At 39.6% G+C, this 13,240-nt stretch overlaps 1 protein-coding gene across 2 annotated transcripts in view; it reads left to right on the forward strand.

Annotated features, from left to right (window-relative positions):
• AFTPH (aftiphilin) overlaps nt 1-13,240 on the forward strand; it is a 47,275-nt gene that overhangs the window by 7,651 nt on the left and 26,384 nt on the right. For both annotated transcript variants that reach the window (XM_075203903.1, XM_075203904.1), the window contains exon 2: nt 6,807-8,505. In XM_075203903.1, coding sequence (XP_075060004.1) covers nt 6,841-8,505 — 1,665 coding nt within the window. In that variant the 5' untranslated portion in view covers nt 6,807-6,840. The remainder of the gene's footprint in view (nt 1-6,806; nt 8,506-13,240) is intronic.

The raw sequence follows: 13,240 nt of genomic DNA on the forward strand, positions 1-13,240 counted from the left end.
CTCTCCTATTGTGTAGTCCCTGTGTCTGTATGGCAAGGCACAGTTTGAGGGCTACTTCTTTTTAAGACATAACAACTGTTAAATTAGGCACTTTGCATGTATTATATATTTTTAATTAGAACTTTGTGGATAGTAACTTGGCCACAAATAATACTATGTTTATGTAGTTCTGGCCATTTCACTATGTACCACAATAACTTTCAGCTATCCTGTTTTGTCCACTAGATGCTGTGTGATAGGTCTGCACTGTCTTTCACATCCATCTTTGTGAGTACTGGATCTTTGTTGTATGTTCACCAGTGTCGGACTGGGAACATTGCTTTGTCTGCAATGTTGGTTACTACGTGTCTTTTGTTCAGCTTGAGCTTTTCTATTTGTTGCTGTAAAAGGCTTGTGGATCCAAGCAATTTTACTGCACAATGTGTTGTCTGCCACCTTAACCCTTTAAGACTGGAGGTGGTTTAACCTCTACGACCAGACACAATGTAATGGATTTGCACTAGATTGTTTTCACTGAGAATTTCTTTTTCAATTCTCAAAACTTTCCCACTGTTTTTACTATGGCTGTTTTTATTTTTATATTCAGAGTAATCTCTGCAAATAATCCTGAAATGCATTTATTTAGTTTGCCTCAGAACCAAGGTACCAAATATGTGCACTTTTATTCAAGGTATTATGTACTTAAAGGGATGGAATATGGAAATGTGTTATTTGTTTATTTTTAAATATCTTATTTTTTTTTAATGTAACCTTGTGAAACCTTTAAGAGTCTTTAAAGACAATAAAAGGTCTCTCATTTTTATTACGAATAGATCTAATGTAAACTGGAGATATTTATAACTACAATAGCGTTGAGTATATGATCGATGTCATGGATCTAATGATAATGCCTTATGATAGCTGATTCCTGTATCCCCAGCAAGGACCCAGCTCTGCCAGCCTAGAGGAAATCTCTACTTACATCAGTGGGATCAATAGCACTTTGACCTCTATTGTCAGTGGTTACTAGTGAACGGATAGGCCGAACACTTTGGCTAAATTTACTGTGTGTAGGAGACCGGTACTCTTACAGGCTATGCCCAGATGGACTGTTTGGAGCAAATTCAATGTAGTTTAGTTTTAGCCCTTAAAATGCCCCGATAAAGGTGTTTTTAAATAGTTCATGTGGAACTTGCCTAACAGTTTTTAAGTTTATCTGCCAAAGAAGGGCCTAGAAGCCGTATTGCTGAATCATTGTTTATTAACACATTTATACAACAAAAAAAGTTGTTTAGAATTCCTGCTAGGAACTGTTTAGAGTTTATTACAACTGAGTCAAACAAAGAAATAATCCACATGCAGTTCTGGCATCAGCAGTAAAGAGCAATTTTTCTTCTCCACTACTATGCTGAGCTGACAAGGTTGTCCATGCTAAAACTGAAAATAAAAGGTCTTGTGAGCGATTGCTTTCTGTCATGCTGTTCTGGATAAAGCCAATAAAGTTCTTGGTGTAAGGCCACAAAGACTAGGGTTTAACTAGCATTGCTTTTTGCTGATGAACAGGCTGAAAGGCGCAGCTGCATGGCCAAGGCATAGATGGCACTAAGGGGTCTCTTCTTTTATTGCAAAACAAATGATATCATGTGTGAACTGTTCAGCCTTTCTCCTTCAAATCACAGCACAGAGGGTGGACATTCTTCTCAGCCTGCCAAGCTGTGTAATTCTTCAGGTGTAGCCATTGGTACATCAGAACAATTATGTTCTTCGTATGACCTGTAATAACCCACAGTGTTTAAACATTAAACATCCATGGTTTACAAAAAAAAAAAAAGCCTGGTCAAATTTTAATAATTTTAAAAAAATAAGCTCTCTCTTCCTAATGGTAAACCCTGGAATCTAGCAGGGAGACCCATCTAATGAAGGTTGCACCATGTTCCATTACATACCTGATGTTGATTATGACGTGTAATGGAAGATAAGGGAAAACCTGTCTTCTCTATCTAGGGCAGGGGTAGGCAGCCTGCGCTCTCCAGGTGTTGTGAAACTACTAATCCCAGCATGCCTTGCCACCTATCTGCTGGTTATCTACTGGCAAAGCATTCTGGGACTTGTAATTTCACAACACCTGGAGAGCCGCAGGTTGCCTACCCCTGATCTAGGGCTACCATAGCTTATGCTTCTAGTGGTGGGGAGAAGTGTGTAGGTGGATTACATAAATAAAGTAGTGTATCAATCTATGGTTAAAAAAAACCCCAAAACAAAAAAAACTCCCTAAAAATTTTTAAATAATTATTGAAAGTGTATGTTGTATTTAAGGCACTCTAACCTCATTTTCTCTCTTTATTTGTATTTTGGACCGGTCAGAATCAGTAGGTGTGAGAATCCTTTCAGTGCATTTTGCTCTATGTTTAGCCAGCAAGCTTTGTGGGTAGATAAGCTTTGACTCCACATAAAGACAGCAGTCCTATTAAATACATATTCTAATTTTTATTAATTCCCATTTATTGTGATTGTCGTTGTTGAACACAGTTGCTTGCTGGTTAGGCCATATCTGCTGTTTGTGGGAAAGGATGCCCGATTTGTATTCACTATTTGTTTTTTTTTTTGGTTTTTTTACATACATCTTAAAACAGCATATGAGTTGTAAGTAGAAGGTTTCCTGAACATAAATTTGCACTCAGTCACAGGTCCAGTAACATCTACCTAAGGCTTGCCCTGCATTTTATTCACCAGAAGGTTAAGACAGCTTGATTGCTTGTCAAATTAGTCATTAGTTGATCACTATGACAAGCACTGCTATAATTCATCAATTGTAACAAATGGAGGGTGGATCATGGATGCAGTTTGTTTAATTCATGGTCAGTCTGATGGTCATAATTACTGTTTTATCCTCTATTTTAATAGGCCAACACATCCCATAGCTCTGAACAATTAGCAGTTTTTTTTATTCAGGTATAAATATAATATAAGGTTCTTACCCCACAGCTAGGATCTAATTTCCTACCACTTGCTATCAAATGTGCACACCAGGGACAAGCTACTGAGAAGTAAAGGGGGTCCACCAGACCCCCTTTGGGACAATGGGTAGAAGCACCTGGAGGGATCCCGCACAAACATGTGGAGAGTACACCAACTATGCAGATAACACCATGTAGTAAATAGTCCAAGCACTTGATCATACTGCTTAGTTTATAATTTCTTTATCATTTGTGTCAAAGGTTCAGGATTTGCCCACTTTTGGCTAAAACATGACTGCTTATGTCCAAAGGTAAGTTGCCATGCTAGCAAGCTTGGGTGACAGCTTTGCATACTTGCTGTGTAGAAATGCTGTCTAGAAATGGATTGATGTGTTCATACATCGGGACCAGTGATATCACTGTAATTTATATGAGCTCTTTCACCTCTATGAGTTCCCTGTGGGACACTGTCCTAAACATGTGGGAGGAATGTTAGCTGTCTGTAATGGAGTCGGGGGGATAATACTTTACTTTGTAACAGAGTTGTGGTGGAAAGCCAGCTAAACATTGAACCTTCATGGTTCATCTTTGAAAATTTTAGTTTTGCCGTTTAGTGATTCCTTAAATCCCCCATATAATATGCATCAGTATTACTTGTACTGTTAACACCAACATCATTCTGACATCATCTTAAATTCTTTAAACCTACCATCATCTCCTGTCAGTGTGTAACCGGTTTGAAAGCTGAGTTAGAACTGTGTGGGCAGTCAGATCATCAGAATGCTCACAGCGATGCAGAGCAATTAAAGGGATGAATATGCTGATATGGGAGACAGTGGCCTGTATACTATGTGATTGTGTGAAGGTAAGACTGCTAGTAACCGTGCCATGAGGGTAGAAATGAAGGCAAGGAGTAAGCTACCAAATGTAAGCTAGATAGCAGAGTGAGCAGGATCCCCCCACTTGACTAGCAGAGAGTAGTTATGTAAGATTGCAAGCTTGACCCATCTTCCAGCATACATTTGCAGGATGTGAATGTTCCCAGCAGCACATTATAGATGAGTGTGCTGATATTATGGGATAGAGTAATGTGTACACTGTAATTGATTGCATTTGACGCGCAAGGTGGGGAGTGGGCGGTGGTCCTGGACTGAGGGATAGTAAGAGAGCAGTCTCATCCATATAGTATTATAAGGCTAATGTGAGTCCAAACTAATGCACCTATATATAAAACCAATTTTATACATCAAGCTGTATTATTTTCCACATACCAGAAGAATAATTTTCTATCAACATTACCCTCCCTTCCAAACTTTCCTTATAACATAAAACATTGAATATAAAATCTTTATTTTTCTATTGACGTTTAGTGGCTTCATGAAAGGGATAACTATTTGGCTGATGGGAAAAGTTTAAAGGAACAGGTTTTTGATGTTCTTTGCCTCTTTTTTTCCAGGGCTGAGTACACTGTTTTATTAGAATGAGATGCCACATTGGTATATCCAGATAGCATTAGAAAGAATTTGAAGTATGTGGACATAAAAGAAACATTTTTAATTTATCAACAGATAATGAATGTGTGAATCTTGTAAACTATGCTAGAAATGTCTGCTGCAATAAAAACAAAACAGAAAATAAATTTATGGATAAATGTTTTTTGTATGCATGTTAAAGCAGAACTTATTACCTTGGTAATAAACCATCTTTCCTTTAGCTAACTGTATATTAGGCATCCCATTGTAGAGAAACTTGCACCCACCAGCATTGTAATGATGCGTTTGAGCCTATTTGAAAAACAAATACATCTTAGTACTTCTTTTTTGTGTCCTTACAATTAAGCTAGTTACACATGTTGTGATATTGACTAAGCGTTTCAGTGTCGTCTGGAATGAGCCCAGTGCTCATTAATAATTTGGGCCTGTTGGTAAATTGATCTAAATATAGTCAGAAGATGACCGCCATCAGTCTGTGTGTCTGTCCATCATCATCAGTTATTTATATAGCGCCACTGATTCCGCAGCGCTGTACATAAAACTCGCTCACATCATTCCCTGCCCCATTTGAGCTTACAGTCTAAATTCCCTAACACACACATACACACACACACACACACACACACACACACACACACACACACACACACACACACACACACACACACACACACACACTGGTCAATTTTGATAGCAGCCATTTAACCTATCAGTATGTTTTTGGAGTGTGGGAGGAAACCAGAGCACCTGGAGGAAACCCACGCAAACACAGGGAGAATATACAAACTCCACACAGATAAGACTATGGTCGGGAATCGAAATCATGACCCCAGTGCTGTGAGGCAGAAGTACTAACCACTCGGCCCAAGTCATGCAGAAAGAGATCTACATGTGTGCTGTTTGGCCAAACTGGGCACTGATTCTGTTGCACAGCCAAGTGGCATGATCCCCTGTGTCGGGCCAGGAAAAGAACATTACCTCCAAAAATCTCATGTAGCATAATGATTGCTATACTGTTTTTAAATTAATGGCCCATAATATAAAAAAAGAGCTCCCCTTACTGTGTATAACAAAGGTACTCTCATGCCACATGCTAATAAATATGTTAAGAAACGATGAATAACTGTTACAGATGTTCACTGAACATTTATAGTACAATACATTGAAAATAAGATTTACCCTTTAAATGTGGCTTAAAGTTTTTCATGTCATTGAATCCATATGCTAAAGACTTTCTGTAGGAACAAGTGATTAATTTCTTGAGTCATTTTGGCAAGTGTTCCCTTTGGCCAGTGCAGCAGGCAGGGCCCATAGTTGCTGTAATTGGGCCCTCTAATGGCCAGCTCACATAAATCTGAAGGTGTTCCAGCTCATGAGCCATATGTCATTTTGGTCTGTGCGTTGAATGCCTCCCTATATGCGGCCCTCACATTCAGTCCAGTAGAGTGCCCCTGTCATGGGATAGGTGCAGAATGTATAATCCAAGTAAATCAATCAGATTGTAAGCAGTACAGTACTATGTGCTGGTTAATCAAGCAAGGGAAGGAAATGCTTTCAGCTTTTCTTTCCGTTTTCACCTTTTTTTGGCAATTGCAGCATAGTTTTGTTTTGAATAGTACAATAGCTATTTTGTTAGAACTAGTCACTGTGTTAAGTGAGTAATTAAAGTTACATTTTGCTACTTATTGTGTTTGTCACCGAACGCGGTACAAATTCATGGGTATTTTTGCACATGTATTTGCCTGTCGTCTTAGAGATTGTTTGATGCTTTGTGGTTGATAAGACATCTGCCAATTTTCCACTGCTTGGTTTAAACAATCAAGCTTGTCAAGGTTTTGTTACACGTAGTACCTTTACGGTGATATTTCACTGTAGATACAGGTAAACCTGCTCGCTGCATTCAGACAATACTGGCTCTGCTGTTGGCTGTATTGCTAGGTTATACTTTCCACTCTTAAAGAGGCAATGGAAAAATACACAAATAAGAATAAAGGCTGTGTGTGCATTCATATTGGCAGTGCGGTTATACAAAAGAAACTAACTTTGTGCACAGCTGCACAGTGTGATTCTGCTCACATGTATGGATGTGAATTATCTTGGCATTTATTAATTGATATTTTGAGTTTTACTCTTGCAAACTATATGTCTCATAGCTGCAAATGTTTCATCAGAAATGTTGTCCATAAACTCAGAGCATAGCAATTAAAAGGAACATTTTTAGATTGATTACAAGATAGATCGTTACCTGGAATGCTGCATTAATCTGACATGTACTCTGCATTTTTTTTAAAAAGCCTGTTTAGAAGTAACTGCTAAATGGTGTTCGAATCTCAAGTCCATAAAAACTAATGATCTTTCTTCATATTTTGTTTTGTAGGTGTAATTTTGCTTCATGATCAAGACTTTACAGTATGGAACCAGAAATTATTCATATTTATTCTTCATCCCCACCTCCTCTCGACAGTGTTGCAGACGATGACGAAGATGATGAATTTGGAGACTTTGAAGTCAACAACTCTGGAATTGGTTTTGCTGACTTCAACACAGTCAATTATCCCAAGTCTCGGGAGGACTTCATCCCATCAAACCACTTTTTACCGATACATGATTACTCTGATAATGTAAATAACTTCACTAGCCTTACCTCTATTAAAACCAATGAGAACATTTCTGAGATCAGTAGTTCTAAGAAGGGACCTTGTTCTGTGTTTGAGTCAAACATCACCCAGTTTAATGATGATGCACTTGATAATAAAGGGACCTCAGGAGAGAATGCAAAATATTTAAATTCAGAAACCCATCTTTCTTGCGTTGACAATGTGGATTTAATAGGTAGAAGCCAGGATGGAATAGTTAGCACTTGTAATGGTGAGAAGATACATTGTTTGGAAAATCTAACTAATGGGTTTGCTGTTATAGATTCTGACAGCCCTCAGGGATTACAAGATCTAGACAGTATGGGACATTCAAAGGGATTTAAATCCATCAGTTCTCACAGTACTGATTTAAGTATCGATTTTTCACCACCAAGTCCTGGTGATGACTTTGCTGACTTTGCCACATTTTCATGTAAAGATTCTGTACACTTGGATGCTACAGACTTGCAAGCACACAAGGTTTTGCATGAAGGACAGACTCAAAGTGTTAAGCATATCACTGGATTAAGTAGATTTGAAGATAGCAGCACCTCGTCTTCTACGGAAGAAACTAACTATGTCTTTTCAGAAAGTGATACACTAGCAATTGGCAGTGTTCCTTCTCATGAAGCTATGGCACCTACATTAGAAACCAATATATCTGGTAGTATGCATTCAGAGGATACCAAAATGACTCCTGAATTTACACATAGTAAAAAAGAGGAAGAAGAGATACAGACTGTTGATGAAATGAGTTTTACACCTGAAAAGTCACTGGAAACATCTGCAGATATTAAAAATATAGTACTCTGTTCACAAAGTGAAAATGCACATACCAACCGTTTGAATGTTTCTCCTGATCAGCCACAATATGATGGTGGTTTTGGAGATTTTGATGCTGCTACTGAAAAGGCACCTCAGACTCTGACAGACCCTAGCAAATCAAATAAGACTCCCTCACCTGAACCATTACCATTACAATTGGATTCAAATGTAAATGAGTTAAATGATTTTGGTGATTTTGAGGATACAAGCAACACTGCTTTTCAGGAGAACCAGAAAGAAACTTCAGAAAGGCTGACAGTGAACGATGTGACTGACAAATGTTCTCAACTGAGGCCTTGTGAGGAACCTCCCTTGACGAAGATAGAGGAGAGCAACACTGTGCAAGATGATTTTGCCGACTTCAGTACGGCAGGCAATATTGAGACACCTGTAGGATGGAATGCATTTGAGGATAACCAGGGAGACAGTCCATCCTGGGCTGCCTTTGGAGATCAGAAGACAGGCTCCCCTGCGGAGTCTGATTGGCAGTCATTTAGGACAGATGTGCCCTCTAGTACTGATGAGCCAGTTGTAAGCACACAAAGTGTTGACTTGCCTGCGTTTCATGACTCTGAATCCACCTTCATTTGTGAAGATCCGACTTTTGCCTTTCAGGTAACCAAGTCTACATTCCAGTATAATTGTACTCTGTTTAAAGTTCATGTATTGGTATCGAACAAATCAAATATATGGGAACAGTGGGAATTGTTGAGCGGTGAAGGATGTAGGAGATTGAAGAGTCTTTGTTGGAGGTGCTGCCCAAAAAATAATGGATATTTTCATTGAAGCTGTTGGGGAATGATAGTGGGGTCTATTCGATATGGACAGGCAGAGAACAGAGGCAAGGGAAATGTAATATATTATAGGGATAGTGACGCAATGTGTTACAGGAAGTATCTGATAATAAGTTAGGAGTGAAAGGAAATATCTGATGGTACAGTAAGGGCAAATTGAAAGGGAATATACAATAGTGATATGTGGGCTGAGATAAAAGGACAATTGATGGGGTCAGTTAGCAAAGGGATAAAGTGAATATTTAGGTTTAGTGAGCGAAAGACTAAAGGGAATATCCGATAGATGAAAGGAGTGAGGGAATTGATGCCTGCAGTATTTGATGATGCTGTGGGGGAAGTGATACCAATAGTTTAGCGGAAAATAATAACTGGACCATTTAATGGAGCAGAGTGCTAGTTAAAACATGTACCTTCAGGGATAACAATCAAGGAAATACAGCTAGTAAGTAAAGTTAATATGGGAATATCTGATGGAGAGGGTATGATAAAGTGAATATTCGAGGAGGTTAGGTAAGCGAGAAAATGGAATGAAATCTAGGGATATTTAAAGTCTGCAAGCAGTTCCATTATTTTATTGTAGAGGTTGCATTATTTCATATAATACATGAGTAGTTGCTAGGAAAAAGAAATCAAACATTCCACTATTATTATTACTATTTTTATTAAATTATGTTTTTGTATACTTACTGTTTTTGTTTTAGAAAGTTTTGTTTTTGTTTTTTGTATAAGTTTTCATACAAAGTGTTCTTGTGGCAGCTCATTCATGGTCATTATGTAGCTAGATCTGAGACCTCACTTAAATTGGACATGCAAGGTTAGCAGGGGCAGTGATATGTATCCTTACACCTAGGTCTGATGCAGTTATTGATGGTAATTTACAAGCCATACTAGTCAGACTTCCCAACTGTGTGCCGTTGCCCACAACGCTGCGCTGTACAGAGAACTCATTCACATCAGTCCCTGCCCCATTGGAGCTTACAGTCTAAATTCCCTAACACACACACACACACACACACACACACACACTAGGGTCAATTTTTAATAGCAGCCAATTAATCTACCAGTATGTTTTTTTTGGAGTGTGGGAGGAAACCGGAGCACCCGGAGGAAACCCACGCAAACACGGGGAGAACATACAAACTCCACACAGATAAGGCCATGGTCGGGAATTGAACTCATGACCCCAGTGCTGTGAGGCAGAAGTGCTAATCACTTTGCCACCGTGCTGCCCTCAGGAGATGACATTTGATTTGGCCTTTATAAAAGGACATTTAAGTCATGTTTAGGTAGGGTTAATATATGGTGCCTACCTTTAGCAGGGAACCTGTTAGATATTATAATAGAAAAAATAAACTTGTACTTCCTATATGGTCAACTTGGCTCCTGTCAGTAATCCATCCTGCACAGTTCTATGGTCTCATTAAAGGAAGTGATATTCATTAGTTTGGTAAATGTCCTACCTGCAATGGGATCATTCCTTAATCTCTAGCTGCAGATTTATATAAGTTGATAGAGAAATGGACCAGCGAGTAGTCAAGTTCAAGATTAGTGACTGAGTTCAGGACAGACAGAGGTGAGTTCTTATCCCAGCACTGCATTTTGTGACAATCGGGACGACTGCCCATCAGAAATGGTCATAGTTATTATTATGGCTCCTCCAGCATCATCCACAATCCCCTATGTCTTTTCTGCACCCAGAACTCTTGACAGTTATACTTCGTTTATTGTGCTGGGAAGGAAGAGTATATATTAATTCAGTGACCAGCCCTTTATGTTGGTCTCGGCACTACAGGAGAACCGCTTAATTGTTGGATATTATGGAGTCTTGTACTGTGTTTCACAGAAGTAGCGTAGTATTTGGTAAGGGAAAAATGGGCCATATGATGGGGCAAGACCCCAGGTAAGGTAGTTTGAATCTGTATATTGACTTTCCTGGTTTAAAATGTATGGATTCAAGCCTTTTTAGAGGTATTAAAGTCACATGCAATTGGAATGGCCCTTCACTTAACAAGGATCCAATCACCTAACTGCCTACCGTAGGGTGGTGCATCAGTGGCTGGAGTATGGGCAGCTATTGCTTGTTCCTGAAAGAGACTAAGGGGTACATTTACTACAACTAAAAAGGGAAAATTGAGGGGTTGCCAATAGCTACCCATCGGATTCTAGAATTAACTAGATAAATAACTACAATCTGGTTTGGTTGCTATGGGCAACACCTCCAAGTTTGAGTAAATCTACCACTAAGGGGCATATTCAATTCTTGGCGGAAACGCCAAAAATCTCGAGGCGTGCACACTATTACCGTTATTAGTTATATTGCGCGTAAATACCGTTATTACAGCAGTTTTCTCGCTGGATTTCAGCTCGCAGCTCCCTGAGCCGCGAGCTGAAATCCAGCTTACTATTACTGTAATAACGGTATTGGTTTTAACGCCGCGGAAAACGTCGAGAATTGATTATGCCCTTAAGAGTCTCTGAACTTCTGGTAGTAGTGAATCAATCCTCCTGACATGATTTATAGAGGTCCTCCCTAAGTATTGTACTGCATGGGTTGGCCTGTGTTCATCTCATAGGGACTCGTGACTATTTGAGCCTCCTCCTCAAAGAAGCCAAATCTAAATACAATAGGCCCTGGTCCTCGTGCATTCATGATTGCATGCACACATCTTTGCTGGTTTAGTTTTGATGCATATTTTCCTTCTTTCTACTAATCCTGAGGACATTGTAAGTTCCTTGTAATATTACGTACTGCATGTAAGTCTTGGTGATTTTCTCAAGAAACTCCAGCCCTAACCTGTGTGTAATGACTCTGGTATCACCCGATGAAGTTCACACAGTCATGCGGAAAAATGAAAAGGTAAAAGATTTGCTTTAAAAAAACCTCAGTCATAATGACATGTTCATCTGGGAGAACAGGTAAGAGAGTGGCTGGATTAAGTTGAGGGACATCTGACAAAGTTGATGTCCTGTCCTATTAGTGCTGCTTTCTGTTTGCTGAAGAGGACATGTACTGCTGAGATACTACCCTGGGTTACTTTAGCATGGACAACATGAGGGACATGGACTGTAATGGATGTCCCAGCACTATGTTGGTTGAGGCCTCTATAGTGTTAGCTGCCACAATGTCAAGCGAGGACAAGTAGGTCTTCAAGAGGCACCTGCCTCCACATACACTATATAGACAAAAGTATTCGGACGCTTGCCCATTACACCAACAGGGACTGTAATGACATTGTATTCAAATACATATACCTTAATATGAAGTTGTTACTCCTTTTGCAGCGATAACATCTGCCACTCTTCTTGGCTTTCCATAAGAAGTTGAAGTGTTTCTGTGGGAATTTGTATCCATTCTTTCTGTAGAGGATTATGAGGTCAAGCACAGATTTTGGACATGAAGACCTGGCTCGCAATCTCCGTTCCAGTTCATCCCAAAGGTGTTCAATGGGTTTGAGGTCAGGGCTCTGTGCGGGCCAGTCAAGTTCTTCCAAACCAAACTTTTCAAACCATGCCTTTGTAGTTCTTGCTTTGTGCTCTGGGGCACAGTCATTTTGGAATAGAAAAGGGCCTTCCCCAAACTGTTGCCACAATGTTGGAAACATAGCATTGTCCAAATTGATTTGATATGCTGAAGCATTAAGATTGCCCTTAATTGGAGATACCATTATCTCTCCTCCACCAAACTTCACAGTTGGCATAATGCAGTCAGGCAGGTAACATTGTCCCGGCATCCTCCAAACCCAGACTCGCCCATCTGACTGCCAAACAGAGAAGTGAGAAGATTCGTCACTTCACATAACAGGTTTTCACTGCTCCACAATCCAGTGTCTGTGAGCTTTATGCCACTCAATCCGACGCTTGGCATTGGTCTTGGTGATGTTAGACTTGCATGCAACTGCTCGGCCATGGAAACCCATTTCATTAAGCTCCCGCTCACGTGCCGTCTTATTGCAAAGGTGGCATCCTATCACAGTACCACGCTTGAAGTCACTGAGCTCTTCGGAACGACCCATTTTGCACCACAAATGTTTGCAAATGGAAACTACATGGCTCGGTGCTTGATTTTATACATCTTCGGCAACGGGTCTGATTGAAACACCTCAATTCAGTAATTAACAGGTGTGGCCGAATACTTTTGTCCATATAGTGTAACTAGGTAAAGATTGCAAATAAAAACCCTTTGTTAAAACCATTCCACCTTTCTGTGCATTAAACAATGTCTTTTAATGTACAGCATAGACCAGCTGGCAAGATCAGAATTAGAGCAAATACAGGGAAGTGCTAAATTCAAAGAAGACATATTTTATCAGATTGTTGGGTAACCCTATAAGCCACTTATCTCTGACTTCACAAGTCGGAAGACGCTATGCGTTACTTATTGCTCTACATGCAGTTAAAATGAACGTATTATCCCTGATCCTTTGACAGTGTCATTATTTAGGCACTGTCCTCTGAGGACCACCCCAACAATTATGGTTCTGTGACTTGGAGGACCATAACTGAAGAGTGACTAAATGAGGGATAATTTGTTTATCTCAGTTGCATATCATTTTCTA

This window comes from Mixophyes fleayi, chromosome 3, assembly GCF_038048845.1.
Source record: "Mixophyes fleayi isolate aMixFle1 chromosome 3, aMixFle1.hap1, whole genome shotgun sequence".
Lineage (NCBI taxonomy): Eukaryota > Metazoa > Chordata > Amphibia > Anura > Limnodynastidae > Mixophyes > Mixophyes fleayi.